Below are 16,101 nucleotides of genomic sequence, written 5' to 3'. Positions count from 1 at the left end.
AAAAAAGGGTAGCTTGGTTAGTGGGACATCAAGACTTTAAAAAGGAGATAGTCATTAACACCTGTGAAATGCAAGGTGGCAAAAGACATGAAAAAACCCCAAAACAAAACAACGCTTTACCAGAAGAGGCAGCTCATTAGGTCGACCTGGCTCTGTAACATCTATATAGATTCGGTTCTTCAGCAGCTGACTGAGTCATCTATTCAATAAAAACACCAAATTGCTCTGCTGAAGCACCTGGTTGCTACAGCTGTTGGGCCAACTGGTTCCAACTAATGCAATGCCTCTTCTGGGCATATGCTACATTCACTGCATGGGCACACCGAGCTTAAAACAAAGCATTGTTTGTTTCTTTTCCATGTCTGTAAGCAGCTGAAGTATTTAGAAGAAATCAGGTAGATTATAATGAGCAATGAAGTCAAGTGACTCTCTCACTCCTGCCCAACTAGAAATGGCTGCTCCCCCTGCCAGGCAGTTGGTTTAAACTTTGGGTGGACAAAGAATGAAAAGGGGATCCAAATATACCACTGTACCACCTACACCTTGCACAAGGATCTGCCCCTGAATAGAACGTTTCAGCTGTACCCTTTGAGAACCTTAGGAGGGAGGGCAGATACTATTTCCCTACTTTAAAGATACATAAACTGAGGCATAAAAGAACTGGTGTGTGACTCTGGAAAACTCCTCCTTTATTTCCAGAAATACAACCCAAGTGTTCTGCCTCTGCCCATTTTGTTATATATGGTCTCATGATGCTTCCTGTAACAGTTCAGCTATCATTCAAACCTCTCAACACTTTTTTCATACAGCTTGTAAAACCCCCCTGCACAGCTGTCTATATCACCAGTATCTTCTTGCACAGGTGCTCACTTGAGAGCTCAGGATTCTGGCTAAGTTTACAAGCTGGTGTAGAAGACCAAATATTACCCTTTTTAATAATTGAAGCATAAATGAACAAAATTGAAGATGAGATTTTAACACAAATTTAATAAATACATGGCAAGACTAAGTTCCAAAGGGAACTGAAAGCTATTTATAAGCTTTTTAAAATCATGATATTTAACTTCCCCATCCATTGTAAGCTAGCAGGAACAGAAGATAGGTAGGAGGAACAGCCAACCATACCATGTGTTGTTTCTGACCCCTTAGCTTCCTATTAAATACTTTTTGTAGCTGGAGGTAGTATTTCTTATTGAACAAATTTGTGTAGTCGTGAGAGACCAGCTTTACGGTTTAAAACATCCTTCATCAATCCCTGAGCCCTGATGAAGGGGCTTTAAAGACTGGAAGCTTGTTTCATGTCTCCCAACTTCATGAATTAGTTTAATAAAAGGGTGGCTTTGACAGGGCAAAGTAGCTTTCATGGACTAGGTTCTTTAACTGGTAGGTCTTGTTTAAAGGGGGCGCCACCACTTCTGTTTTAAAAGGAAGTGCCAGCTGTCCTTGCATTTTGTTATGGACTTGATTCTATGGCTGTGTTAGACATATTCTGAGAACTAGAGAACTGAAATATTTGAAGTCTGTAGGAGCGTAAAATGTTGCCAGTGTAGCCCCCAGGTTTGTTCAATCTCTACAGGGCTGAGTAGCTAGATGCCTAGGTCACACATGTCCAAATTCATAAATTTGACATTTCTCTGAATGGCTAACATGCAGGGCTCAATTGAGTAGATGTGCTCTGAGAGCACTTAACAGGTGAAGCTCAAAATCAGAGAGAAAGAGGAGTACCAAACCATCTCTTCCCTCGCGTGCTTTTAACCACCAGCCTAACAGTTTGTCATTTGGCAAGGATATGAGACTTCCTCCTATATGGATTCTGAGCCCCCGTTATCTCCCTCCTACCAGGTAAGTCCCTAACCCCTGGACTACAGAACAATGCTCACTTGCTTGTGTTAATGAATATTTACTTCTTTCATGCAAATGAACAGCTGGAACAAGGAATGAGAAAACCCCCACTACAAAACAGCTGTTACCACACTTGCCCATTACTTTGGGGTGTGCTCATTTATTAGGGATAGTTTCTAGGGTCTTGGTGATTCTGTCAATGTGCTGCTTGTGTTACTATATGGAGCTATATTTCTCCCTTCTGCAAGCCCTCACCCCCAGTGGAGCTATCTTGGAGGACTCAATCTCAATGGGACTGGGTTCCTCCAGTCACCAAATCAGTCATACACACAAACACACACAAATTAACGTGAAACGCCTGAGCTGGCCGGGCTGATCAGCATGGACAGGCTGACACCCTCATATGCCAAGAATCAGTTCATAAGAGCAACAATAAAATGCAGTCAGACACAAGCACACAGGTGAACAGAAGCCCTCTGAATCCAGCTGGGTGTCCAGCTGACACCCTCATGGGCCAGCATTCAGTTCATAAGGGCATGTCTGAGTCAAACTGGGTCAATCAGCCTGTACAAGCTGATCCCCTTATGTGTTTCAAACTCAGCACGTCCCAATCTTTGGCCTCTTGATGAGCAGACCCCACAATAATTTTGGGCTTCACAGGGATCTTTAGCATAGGTAAAAGAAATGTTTCCTCCCGTGCTCTGCAGCAAGAGAAGCAGAGAAGGAAAAATATACCCAATTACTACCAGTTTGACTATAAAAGTTATTTATTGCTAAGCATATGAAATATATAATAGTACTAGTAGTAATAGACATGTAAAAGAAAAACAAACACAAACAATGACAATACTACCCTGGTTTCACTAAGTATTTGGGGAAACTTAGCTCAAGCTTAACTGATACAGTTCAGGTTCAGAAGTTTATAGAGAAGAGAGAGAGAGAGAGCGAGCGCTGGGATCTCACCTAGTCCAAGGTACTCAGGCTGCAAAGCTGACAGGCACAGTCTGTAGCACAATCCTTGAAGAGAGAGACGATCTGTTCTTCCAGCGTCCCAAGAACAACAGGGGATGGTGTCAGCACAGGAGTTTTCTTCTTCTTCTTTCCTTTTCCTCTCCTTCTCCTTTCCTCCTCCTCCTTCTTGCAGCACACACACTTACAGATTTTTATACCCTCAGTTCAGCTGCTTCGAAGCACCCTCAGTAGTGTAAATCATTGTCTTTTCTATTGACAAGGGGTTATCTGGTTTGGACCATCTCAGGAAATTGATTGATAATCAGGAAACACTTAAGATTAGGGAGTAACCAAATACTTGGGAGTCAGCTTGAGATTCCTATGGATGGCAGATATACTGGTGGGGTATCTCTTGGTTTCTTCAGGAACAATAGATAGCTTGCAGCATCAGGATTTTGGATTTTTACTTGTTGTGCACAAGCCTCAGCTTAGCATGACTTTTCCAGATTTTACTATAGTCTTTTAACAGACTTAAAGCAATTACTGGGGCGCTCATAACCTTTTGTGGAGAGGACTCCCACCAGTCGTCTCGGGAAAAGTATGACAACACCTGTGATTAGGGCTCCAGCAGGCTGGATGCTGTGATGAACCCTTGTGCTAACCATTGTTCAAATGTTGCCCGTACCCCCTCTGACTCGGTCTCTTGCCTCAGCATTCCCTAACCCAGCAACCAAGTTTTAGTCAATCAAGTTTAAATAGGCCTCCCATAGTGGGACCGGGGAATGTACGGCCCGAGATGCCTATTAAACTTAGAGCTCTGTGTGTGTGTCTGGGGGGGGAAAAGTCCTTAGTAAATCCAGATTAGAACTGGTCTGATAAATGCTGAGCTGGGTGTGTGTGAACATGGGTTGATTAACATTTGAAGCGCAGATTCCCCATCGTGCAGTGCTCCCCTGCTTCTCTGGTCCCAGAATTCACTGCAGTCTCTGCTTCAGGCTTTCTGTTCTCCATCTCTCATGTAAATGAATGGTCATCTGGTTCCATCTTGGATGTAAATGAGACCTAGGGCAGTTGTTTCACTCTTATCACCCTTATCTGGAGAGTCTTAGGTGCGTCTCTTACTGCATCTTAATTAGTTTCATTTAGGTAGAGGAGGGGGGGGGGGGGGTGAGTCCTTTGTGAGTCAGACAGACTGCATCCTGTGCCAGGGTTGCCCAAGAACACACAGCTGAGATGTAACACAGCCTATTACCTGGTGGCGAGGGGACTCTTTTGGGAGGTATGGGTTCAGATCTTATGCAGAAGTAGGAATTGAGCCTGGATCTACTGTGTCCTGGGTATACACTCTATTCAGTAATATACTGGATAAAAACCAAGTGCCTTTTCCCTAAGCCGGAAAGCTTGCTTAAAAATTGTTCTCCAACTATTTAAGTTGGTCTAATAAAAGATATCAGATTCACCCAAAGAACCTTGTCAGCCTTTTCCCTAAGCCTAGTTTTGAAAGAAAGCAGTGGCTGGTAAATGGTGCCTTTGTCCAGCTCAAGTCAACTTTGAGAGTCTCAAACCAAAAGTGCAAACAAAATGTGTTAATTGGGACTAAAATGTTAAGCAAGATGCAGAGCAGTTCCAAACTCACATTCATTTCAGTGGAAACTGAGGGCACCTTACAGTCATAGGTCCTTAGAGGAAAGGTATACACAGATAACAGACAAATCTCTTCCACTCACATTCAGCATTAAAAATAATATTTTTGGAGTCTTATAAATAAACAAAATTAAGAAAAACTACTTTAAAAGGTTCCACCTTTATTAGAACTAATATCCATGACAATTTGTACATGGAAGACCAGAGATTTACAGATTTTGAAACAGTGTTTTATAATGCCAAGGCATTTACCCTTACTCAGTGATTTTGATACAATATATACAATCAGTACTAACAATATTTTAGAGTTTCTTTTGATTACATAGTGTCAGAAGCAAAAGGCTTATAGTTTATATGGCTTTTTAGCTTTACTGACACATAAGCATGTTTTGATTTTCCAAGGTATACAGCATTTCTAGCTCTCAGTGACCTCCACTGGAGTGTCAGCTGCTCAGAACATTTGAAAAATCAAGCTAATAAGTTACCTGCAAGTTAGCAAGCTGCTTAAATGAAAACAAACAGTCTTGTTGAATAAAATAAACTGAACTTGAAAAATACCAGAGAAATCTGAGCTCAGATGTGATCAAAGGAACACATCACAGGTGTATATCATTTGACAGAAAAATGCCAGAAAAGGCTTTGTTGAAACTTATCTTTCAAGTAAAAAGAGCTTGTCTATCTGTCCAGGGATAAAATACTTCTACTTCAATTCCTGGTTCTGGTTTCTTACAGCAGCATAAAAACAAGTCGCAAAATCATCAAAAGGCTGCAACAGAACACAGAACAGAATTTAAAAACACACAATAAAGTTTGTGTATTGACAATCATACAGCAAAGAGCTTATACATGGAATGTGCTATTGGTTGAGAGATGAGAGAATCTGCAACCTTGAAAAGAGGACCTTTTAAAGCATTTCTCTATATAGAACATGACTCTAGTATTACACCAGCTCTATGTCAAGTTAATGAAATTACATCAACATAAAAAAAGCAACAGTGTAGAAAATGAGGCTTTAGGGATTATAGAATGCCAAGAATCATATACCCTTTGGGCCCAATTTTCACTTACATGTATGTGTAGCCAGAGTAGGTGAATGGAATTACAGTGATAGAAACCCTAAGTGAGTGATAAGACATCCTTTAAATTGCGATCCATTAGAGAGTTTCTTTGAAAACAAAAATACTAAATTGCTTTTACTATGTGATCCAGCTATTTCAAAGTCACCATAATTCTTTCACATTATTGATGATTTATAGACAAACTGCCCAGGCTAAAGCATTAAGATCAAGCTCTATCTGATAGTCATCAGTTTCATCTAAAAAAATTACAAGAGGCCTGGACTGACAAAACTGCTACAAGGAAGCTTGGAAAACTAAAATGCTTTCCTTTTAAGCATGGCCTGTAGTATGTTGTTGGAAGGGAAGCATTAGACAGGATGATCATAATGCTCCCTTTTGCTGAAAATACTGCTCTGAGAACATAACTGACAATATGGTTTATGATACAATGCTAACAAGTTGTCATCAATTAGTTGTGCATGGACAATACAGGTTCAGGAAGGGAGACACATCATTTACCTCATACAGCACCAGTAAAAATGTCAGTTAATTTTCTGATAACACAATTTTTAGCTATCAGATGTATGAAAAAGAAGAAAGTTTGATTTTTAAGTGCAGTTTTCAGCTTATCCCATTTTAAATATTAATTAGGACTTGGACATTGAAAAGAGTTTTGAAATATGGAGTCACTGGAAGAGCAAGTTTGGAATTTTGTACAGAACTAAAATACAGAAAATGCCTTTAAATATGCAAGATGAACAGTAGCAAAAGAATGAAACAGGTGCTTTATGTAGTCATTTGCAGTAATGTTGGCCAGGACTTTCAAATTCAGATGCCCAATCTCAGGCACAAAAATCAAAGCTACTAAATATAAGCAGACCAATTTTCAAAGGTAAGTCTTCAGTGGGAGTCACAGATACTTAGCAATTCTGAAAAACAGAGTACTTTCATTTAGGTGCCTATCTTTAAAAAGAACTCACACACTTCTAGTGGCTAATTAGTATATCCAGCGATATATCACTGGTGATAATATCCTCTTTGTGCAGAATACCAGTCAGTGTTAGATGTACAGATTTTTTAATGGAACGGCTATTTACCAGAGCTGTATCAAGACCTTCAAGCTCATTGCATTCAGACCTCCAACCAGTCATCTTCAGCTTCAATTAACTCTGACTTGGACAGACATCAACTGGCAAGCAGCCATTTGAAAATGGTTGGCATCACTGCAATAGAAACTTGAATATGTATTTACCTTATACCAGCTATTAGGCCAGCTGGCATTAGTTTCTTGGACCTCTTGAACCTTACTCCCATTACAATGGTCAGAAGAAAAGCAGAAACTGTAAAAGACAAATCAATACAGAATTTACTCTTCTAGCACAGGAATTTCGAAGACAATGGTTAGTGAGCAATATATTATTTGTTAGCAATATGCTGCAATATTCTGCTATGAAACTCTGATAGCATAAGCTATTAGATTAGAAAGAGATGCAATTAGCCATACATGCTTTTTTCAGTAGCTTTTCTCGCTTGAAATAAAATTTCCATACACAAAAGAATGCAAAAATCTTACTCTGCAGATATGGATAATACCATCCAAAAGTGTAATTCTATACTTCCACATTTATGTGTAGAGAGAGATATGGAGCAGTATGAGCCATGATAAGCCACAGCTCACTGTACAAGTTGACTGTGTTTTATAAAGGTCATCATCATACACCAGTGGTGCTCAACCTCTCCAGTTCTGCATTCTTGATGAGAGGTGTAGGACTAGTGTGCAGGTATGATCCGGCACACCACTGTGACCTGCATACTGGATCCAGCCGCAGCATGACCCGATGCACCAGCCTGATCTGGTACACAGGACCATGTCATCCGGACCACGGGACCCCCCACAGGGCCATAAATTGAGCAGTGAGAGAGAGGTGGCAGCGTTAACTGCCATGGCTCTGGGGGCAATTACTGCTGCTACTGTTCCCCCACCACCAAGTTTCTGTTCCCACGAGGAGCTCCACAGGCTGGATGACATGTCTCTGCAGGCCAGAGACAGAGCAGTACTATCATAAAACATGAGACCTCCTTTCCCAATGCTGAAGTTTAATAACCTGCTTATGTAGAAATCAGCCTCTGATTTCATGTTAAAAAACAGTACTTGCTTTCTAAGTAAAAAGTTACCCTTAGAAATGCAAAAACAGCACTGAGGATTGACATTCTGCCATTATTTTTCCTAAAGAACATAACTATCCATGTCTCCCTATATCACAGCCACAGGTTCTTCTTTTGGTTTTTTTTGGCAGGGGACTTCATGCCATTCTTTACTGGTAGCACTGATGGCACTAGCTCAATCCTAGCTGGCTCTTCTAAGGAAAGACCAATGGGGCATTGGCTGAAAAAGGTGGGGACAGTTTAACAGAGAGACAGGAAACCAGCGCAATGTTCAAAGTACAGGACTACTAAGTTCTAACTCCAGCTCCAACAGTGACACAATTAAGGCCACCAAGTCATAACCTTACTATCTCTTTTTTCCTTTATAAAAATCTTTACTTGCCTGATACAGGGCATTTTGATAAGATGGCCTAATGACACTAGAGTGCTCTGTGGGTGGAAGCTTTCCCAAGAATAAAAACAAAACTCTATGGTGATAGAGATTTAGTCCAATTAATATTCTATGGTGACGGGAAGCTACTGCTGACCCAAGCTCTCACTCCTTTTGTTATGCAGGATTAAAGAGTCATCTTGCTAACCCTTTCCACAATCCACAAGCTAGCTATCTCCACAGTGGAGCTGGTTGCATTCAATCGGAGGAAAGCATAAAATTATTCCATGGGCTCACCCCAAAATGCTAAGGCAAATTCTGGCAACTGAAAACATCTTTATGAAATCCCTCATTTAAAAAATTACTTCTACTTCTTTGCTCATAAGCATTCTGATCTTATGCTCTGTAAGCTGATCTTTTCAGGAATGACTCTGAAGAACAGAAAGACTACTCCACAACATGAGCCTCCTTTACAGCCCTTAATGCATTCATTACCACTCCAGGCTAAAAAGCATGCCCATTCTGTAATACTCTCTTTTCTAATTTTTCAAAACTGTTCATTTTAGTTGTTCTTTTCCAAGACACTCATATTTTCAGAGGTGCTAGGAACCCACAGCTCCAAATGAAATCAATGGAAGTGGTGTAATACTGACTTCTCAAGAAAAATACTGTTCTCGGATGCCTCAAATTGAGCACTCAGAGTTACAAACTATTTTTTAATATTCCATCACTGAAATGGGAATTAAATTGTCCAGAGAAATGTAATGCTAACTGCAAGAAATATAAAGATGAAATATTTTTTAATAAAACATTAATGATGGAAATTTGCTGTTAGTGTTTGTAGGGTATTTACTTCTTACAGTAGTGGAAAGTTATAGGGCTGCTATTTCCTGGGCTCCTAGGAAAGTTTTATCGCTTAGTGTACAATACCCTTGTTTCTCTTGGATTTTGAGATGGATAAATACCGTATTTTCTTCCACACAACATGCCCCCAGAATTAGATACTGTATGTGCCTTGTTTTTGAAAGGCAGAATGAAGAAAAAAAACCCTTTCCTTGAAAATAGTGGTAAGTAGCAGTAAGTAATGGAGAAGCACAAGCTAGGAAGCTCAGCATGTTCATCTGTGTTGCTCCCCATAGCCCATTCAGTATTACTTTCACTCCCTACCCCACCCCAAGAAAAGACTTAAGCTACTGAAATTGCTATTATACTTCCTTATTCAAAATATGCATCCCAAATTCCAGCAGCCAATTGTTTAAAAAAGGTGTGCTGTATGCAAGAAAATACAGTAGTCACTACAATCTTTTAGGCTGCCATCCTGTAAATACATCCAAGTTGTCCCACTTTATGCATGCAAGTTATCCTACTGTGCTCAGAGTTCAATGGGGCTATTACCAAGAGCAAACATATCTGCAGTTCTGTGAGATAAGGCAAAAGCACTCAAAACTGAAATTAAAAACAAATTTTCACCATGAGAACATTTTCTCTATGCCAGATTCAGTGAACAATGACTGACATTCCTGCTACCTCATGAATCTAAATTGTTAGTAAATAATAATACATATCTTTCCACTTCGAGAGAAAATTCCCAAAACAAGTTTTTTGTGCAAATTATTATATGCACAAATCTTACCATTAGCCTTTTACACACTATTATAGCATGCTTAGCATAAACAGCCTCAGGCAGACTAGTGCAAAATTTGAATTAGTCCTACCAAAACTAGAAAAACATTAAACATGCTTTATTATCAGTTTTTACTTACACTTTTTCTCTTCTACAAACTCCAGATCTGAACTAATAAAATCATTAATCCATGTAAGTGAAGGAACAGGTTTAAAAGCATCTAATTTTCTTTGTTTTATTTTTTTCATTAAATACCTAAGGTGACATTTTTGCTTCAAGAAGAATATTATTTTTCAGTAGGATAATGTGTTTGTTTTACAGGGAGAAAGCTACTTGTTTTACACAAAGATAGGCTTACTACTGCTTTTACTGCAAGGTGATTAGGCACAGCTAACAACATAACCCTGTCTATATTTCACCCCAACATAAAAACCCTGGTGGCATGTATCCATCAGGGCTTTTAAATCTGGTAGCTAGCACCTAGTGGTTATCCTATGATAAATACCACAGTGGTTTTTGGCAGTGAAGGTAAAGCCCATGGCAAACAGTTTGTTTCAATGGGAGCTGTGGGCCACCCTTGCCAAGACTAGACCCATAAACAACTGTAATAACTAAGGCTGCTTACAGACTTAACCCCTCTCCCCAAAACAGTGCTTTACTTTAAAATTGGCATGCCCCTGCAAATGCCCAGAATGTGCTGGCTCTTCCAGTAAAGTGCAGGGTTTTTTTCCCCCATATCTATCAGCAGCCCATATTTATTTCTAATCTGCAGGCAAGTTTTAAAGATTTCCTTTTAGTAATCTTTCCCTGGCTCTTTATTGTAGTTTATAGTTCATACTGTTGTATAATCCTATAGACAAGTGGGGCACAGACAGGTGCTAGCTGGCAGCTGTCAATTTTCTTTGAACAACCTGCCTCATTTTGCAAGTAATCCACATTAAATCTTCAGTGTTGGTAGATATGTCACTTCACTTTAGTATAACTCAGTGGCTCCCAAACTGTGGGTTGCAACCCCAAATGGGGTCACAAAAATCAATGGCTGGGGTCGCAAGATTTCTGTGCCCACAGCGGGATGCGGGACTGGACCAGCTCTGGGCAGGAGCTGCCTCCACAACCCAGTGGACAGGACCCAGTACAGGAGGAAGCGCTGCACTGTCATGGCTGCCAAGGTGAGGCATGGTAGCACCACCGAGTTGTGCCTCCACTGCTGTCATGTGGGTAGGGGACATGTCAGCTTGGCAGTGTGGCACTGCCTCCTGCACCAGGTCCTGTCTCCTGGGCTGTGAAGCCCCTGGGGGAAAAGCAGCAGGGGAGGGAGCCCCAAGCCTGCAGCAAGCAGCCTGCATCCCCCCTCTCCCCAACACCTTGGGCTCTGCTCTGGCCATACCACCCACAAGGGAGGGGACAGGAGGGAGGGCAGCAGCTGCCACTTTTTGTGGGTGGCAGCTGGGACTTGGGCGCTGCTTGGGGGACGGGGGGGAAGGAGGGGGCAGCAGGACCTGGTTGTGGGGTACCTGGAGGTAGCAGGGGGCTACAGGTCAGGAGTGAGAGGCACTAGCAGGGCCAGGGGCCTGCAGGTTGGGAGTGAGAGGCACCAGCAGGGCCAGGGGGCTGTGGGTTGGGAGTGAGGGGACATGCTAAGGAAGTGGGGTCATGCTGAAGAAAAGTTTGGGAGGCACTGGTCTAACTGAAGATTCAACTTAAACTGTCAAGCAAACCAAGGCATGTATATGATGAACAAAATTATGATCTGTAAGATCCCTTCCAGCCCCTAACAACTATGAAACTATGAATAGATGAATTTATACACATGAAGGATGTTCAAAAAACAATTTAAAATGTCTTTTGTTTCCTTTACCTTTTCCTCTAGTTAAATAACATACTTACATAACGATATCTTCACATCTCTGGGGTCATGTGTTACACAATAAGCTCCATAACCAGCCACTGATCCAAAGATGAGACCAGCTACCAGAGAGATTTTACTACCTGCAGCAAAAAAGCATTTAAAACATTACTTAACTCTTTTTTCATAAATTCCATTAATGTCTTCTCCCTATCCCCTCTTTCTTACAAGTCCTTCCTGTGAAAAAGCTATGTATTTCAAGGGTTGGCAACATTTTTGGGCAGAGTGCCAAAAACACCCACAACCTTGACTTGTAAGAGGCTGATGGTGGGGGAGCCACAAGGGGTGTGCCAGAGGCGGATGGTGGGGGAGCCACAAGGGGCCCGATCCTTGTTGCAGCAGCACAGCCCTGGTTCCTTCCTTGATGTCCAACACAAGGCACACATGGCAAACAAAATGCCTTCTTGTGCCACACTCTGGCACTCATGCCGGAGGTTGCCTACCCCTAATGTATTTGCTAATGCCATGGCACAGTATATCTTTTGGGGGCAATCTATAAATTTGTTACGCTGGTCTCTTTCCATTGCGACTTACCAAACGTTTTCCTGTATGTGCAAGTAGCCGAACAACCTGTTTCTTAGATAGCAAACTGTGTCTTAACTGAAAATACTGGACAGGGAGATTCATTTTGCCTTCATGTAGCTTTCATATCCAGTGTGGAAACAGCCAGGAGGTTTTTGTAACCTTGCTCCTAGACTGGCATAGTTTAAATGACTGCTTGATTTTGAGTAAGTCTCAGAACACTAGGGAAGTTCCAGAAGATTCGAAAAAAAACTATTTCAGCAGTTCATCCTGACATCAATCCTTGGCAACAATAAAATAACTGATAGCAGAGTCAATGAATAAAGAGTAATATCATCACTGCCAACCAAGGAAATCTAATGGAAAACAGATCTTGTCAAACTAATTTAACATCACCTTTTGAGACTGATTGGTAAAGGCAATAGTGTCAGTGTAATATATCCAGGTTTCTAGATGGCATTTGACTTGCTATCACACAGTATTTTGCTTAAGTCATATAGTAAAAAAAAAATGTCATATTAAATGGAGTGAAAAATTAACTAACTGGCCACTCTCTAAATGCAATTTTAAATGTAGATTTGTAATTGAGCAACTGCAATTCTTGCAGTCCTGTAGGAGTCAGTAAGCTCTATGCAATTTAATATTTGTATCCATGATCTGGGAGAAAACATAAAATCATTACTAATTTTAAGTCGCACAAAAGCTTGGGAGGGTAGTAATTAATGAAGATAACAGATAACTGGTACAGAACAAACTGGACTTTTTGGTCAGAGGGAAGTAAGCAAACAGTCATGTTGGGGGGTTTTGTTTGTTTTGTTTTAATATAGCCAAATATCAGGTATCTAGAAACAAAGAATGTAGGCCACAGTAACAAAGTTTCTGGAGATCAAGGATGTTGAAAAAGGACTGAAAAGTCATGGTGGGTAATCAGCTGAACTTAATCACAGCTCCTGTGATGCTGTTCCCAAAGGACTGATGCAATCTTTGAATGTAGAAATAGGGGAAATCAAATAGGACTGTGATCCTATTTGAAGTAAGTTTATATTTGGTATTTGGGAAGATATCATACTAGTGTGATCTCTAACATGTCCATGCTTTAGGAAGGATTTGGATAATTTGGAGAGGGTCCAGAGAAGAGCCCCAATAATAACTAAAGAGTGCCTGACAGTACGTGATTTCAAGAAATTGAATAATAGTTGTGGTGAATTCAGCATTTTCTGAAGTATCCCTTTCTGGAAGATGTGTTTTAGTCAAAAAGAGGTAACTAGATCAAATGCACAAGCAACTGGGTGAAACCTGATGATCAGGTATGTCACAACTTAGCCCTGCACCCTCCTTCAGTGCCACTCTGATCCCTTTCCCCTGTCTGATCAGCTGCCCTGCTTTCTGCTTCCTGCCCTGTGCTCCTTGCCCAATCCACTGTGCTGCATTTGGATCCTGCCTTACCTGCTACTGTGCTGCCTGCCCCTCCCCTGATCTGCTTGCGCCACACACGGGCCACCCACACAACAGACTGGCCACCTCTAACCTAAGTTATGCAGCAGGTCCAACTGCAAAACTAACAAGGATATAAAGCTCCCCTTGCATAGGCAGATTAGTGCATGGGTGAGTGAGGCCTGGGCTGGGGCCCCCAGGTGTCTGGGTTCCCGTGGGAGATGGCAAGTTTCCCCTTGCAGGCGGGCAGCATTCTAAGCGCACCCCTGAGGAGAGACATGGGGTATGTGCCCCCCCCCCGCCCTGCGATTTGTGCACAGGGCAGATGTGGACTGCCTGCTGTGGGCTCGGGGCCCTTGGCCCTGCTGACTTTGCCCCAGGGATCCCACACCGGTCACAGGTCCCCTGCCTACCTGGCAGCAGTGGGGGCAGCAAGTTGTGCCTCTCACTGCAGGGTAGGCAGAGGATGCATGGCTGGTGCACAGCAAAGGCAGCAGCCCACACAACCCTTGCCCTGCTCAGCTCCACTCTGCTCCGGCCATGGCGGGCAGTAGGGAGCAGGAAGGATAAGTAGGCAGGAGCCAGCCTAACCCCGAGCCTCCCCCCCTGGCAGTGGCAGCACCGGGGAGGGAGGGAGGGCCCCTCCGGCAACTGGAGCCTAGGGCCCCAATATATCTTCATCTGCTACTGTCCCCATGGGCGCTACTGTCCCCCTGCCACCCCAGGCCTTACCTTTCCGTACATATCCCATGGCACCTCCGGCAGCCAACAACACAGCATAACCAAAACCGATCCAGTCGACAGCCATGGTGACAACTCTGGAGAAGAAAAGAAACAGCAGCACTGCTGACAAGCACGTTCCACTGTAAAATTATATTCCCCTTTCAGCTTTATACACTGTCCCCAGCATTAATAACGAGCCATCTTCTAGCACTGTTTTAATATACTCAAGATGTGCGTCTAAAGCGAGCAAACACATGGTCTTTATCATATAACCCCACTCCTTCCTGTCTCTGCTCCCTTCAATGCTTAGACACTGTGTTTGATCTATAATTGGGCCCTACCCTAAGTATAGGAGTAGGGGCTTGTCCATACTACAAGCCTTCTGCTGGCTTAAAGCAGCCACCCCAGGAAAGCTGCCAGCCCATGCCCATGCCTGCACCTTCGGACGGCTCCAGCATGGTCGACCAGTGCCTCCCGAGTCTGGGGGGGTACCAGATTGTCTGGGTGGGGGGGGATCATCCAGCCAGCAGTGAAACCTGAAGTGCACTTCCAGTTTTGCAGCTGGTGCTCCCAGGGGGTGCACAGCCCATCTCAGGGGGTGCGCATGCACCCCTGGGAGCATCAGCTGTGGAAGCAGCGATCGCTAGCAGAAGGCCTGGGCAAGTTGAGGGGCACTTTCTGTTGCCCACTGGATGTGGCTGTTGCTGGCAGCATCGACCGCTCTGGTAGCCGAAGCCTCTGCCAGAGACCTGCCAGCACGGGCCCACGTGCACTTCTGCCACCACCACCACCAGGCCCGAGGCCTGGTGCACAGCGCAGGGCCCCGAGACGCCCCCTGCTGCCAGGCAGAGCCCTTGCCTTTGGCTCTGACACCCCGCAAGGGGACTGGCAGGTGCGGGGGAAGACCGAGACCCGCAGGACTCGGGCCGGGACTGAGGAAGGCCCCGGCCCTGCGCAGCCCTATGCCCGCGGAGGGCCGCCCCGAGGCCGGGGGAGTCCCGGCACGAGCAGGGGCTGGCAGCCGCACCGGGCGGATCCGGGCCGGGAGCAGAAAGCAGAGCAGGAGGCAGGGAGCAGGGGGAACCGAGCCGGCTCGTCCCTCCCTGCAGCTGCGGGGGCACGGGGCAGCGCAGCGCAGCCCGGCCGGGCTATGGCTGCGGCTGAGCGCGGCCCGGCGCCTCCCTACCTGCTCCCGCCGCCGGCCCCGACCAAGGAGGAGGCGCGGGCCGCCCCGCCCCAGCCCGGCCCCAGCTCCACCGCACGCGGGCGCCAGGGGCCGCTGCGGGGCCGCGCCGGGCTGGGGCGGGGCGGGGCGGGGGCGGCCTTGCAGAGCCCTCTCAGGGGGTTGCTGCTGTCCCTCCCTCTGCCACCTTCGCTTGATCTCTCGCTCTGCTTTCAGCTCCCGGCCCCGAGGCGCGGGGTGCGCACCACACGCCCGGGGTGGCCACCCGGCTCCTGGGAGGGCGGCACGCCGCCGTGACGAGCACCGCTGCCTGCGAGCCGGCGACAGTCTCGCTTTCTTTGCAGCGAGGGGCAGATGTGGCCCCCCGCGGGGCTGCGGGGCAGTTCTGGCGGCGCTCAGGTGCTTCAGGCCGAGGGGAGCCAAGCGCAAACCAGGGAGCGGCACGGCGGGGGAGCCTGCACCGTGCCCATGTTGAAGGCCAGGGAAGGGCACGCGGCTGCTCTGTCCACCCGCTCTTGGGCGAAGCTGCTGGGGCAGGGAGAGAGCGGGGTACAGCCCCTCACAGGCACACTCCCTCCTTTCCTACAAAAAATCATCCAACCGGCGGTGGGACAGGGTCCTAAACCTTTCTAGGCTGGAGGCATCCTTGGAAAAGGCCAGCTCTTAGTTGTCACTCCT

The 16,101-nt window shown here is 44.7% G+C and overlaps 1 protein-coding gene across 4 annotated transcripts; it reads right to left on the bottom strand.

Moving 5' to 3' along the window:
- Positions 1–4,578: 4,578 nt before the first annotated feature.
- On the bottom strand, positions 4,579–15,521 carry TMEM14A (transmembrane protein 14A). 4 transcript variants are annotated; one of them, XM_014604171.2, is made up of 5 exons: positions 15,427–15,521; positions 14,250–14,335; positions 11,543–11,644; positions 6,748–6,835; positions 4,579–5,203 (listed from the first exon to the last, which is right to left on the bottom strand). In XM_014604171.2, exons 2-5 carry the CDS (start codon positions 14,323–14,325, stop codon positions 5,164–5,166), a joined length of 306 nt encoding a protein of 101 aa, XP_014459657.1. In that variant the 5' UTR covers positions 14,326–14,335; positions 15,427–15,521; the 3' UTR covers positions 4,579–5,163. The 4 variants fall into 4 exon arrangements, with proteins under 4 accessions (XP_014459657.1, XP_059586297.1, XP_019343979.1 ...); XM_059730314.1 differs by lacking the exon at positions 15,427–15,521 and adding an exon at positions 15,268–15,366; XM_019488434.2 differs by lacking the exon at positions 15,427–15,521 and adding an exon at positions 14,680–14,833.
- Positions 15,522–16,101: the final 580 nt, after the last annotated feature.

The sequence above is a fragment of the Alligator mississippiensis genome, chromosome 1 (genome assembly GCF_030867095.1).
Source record: "Alligator mississippiensis isolate rAllMis1 chromosome 1, rAllMis1, whole genome shotgun sequence".
Taxonomy (NCBI): domain Eukaryota; kingdom Metazoa; phylum Chordata; order Crocodylia; family Alligatoridae; genus Alligator; species Alligator mississippiensis.
Note: the sequence above shows the minus strand (reverse complement) of the source record. Positions and strands in the feature narration are given on the sequence as shown.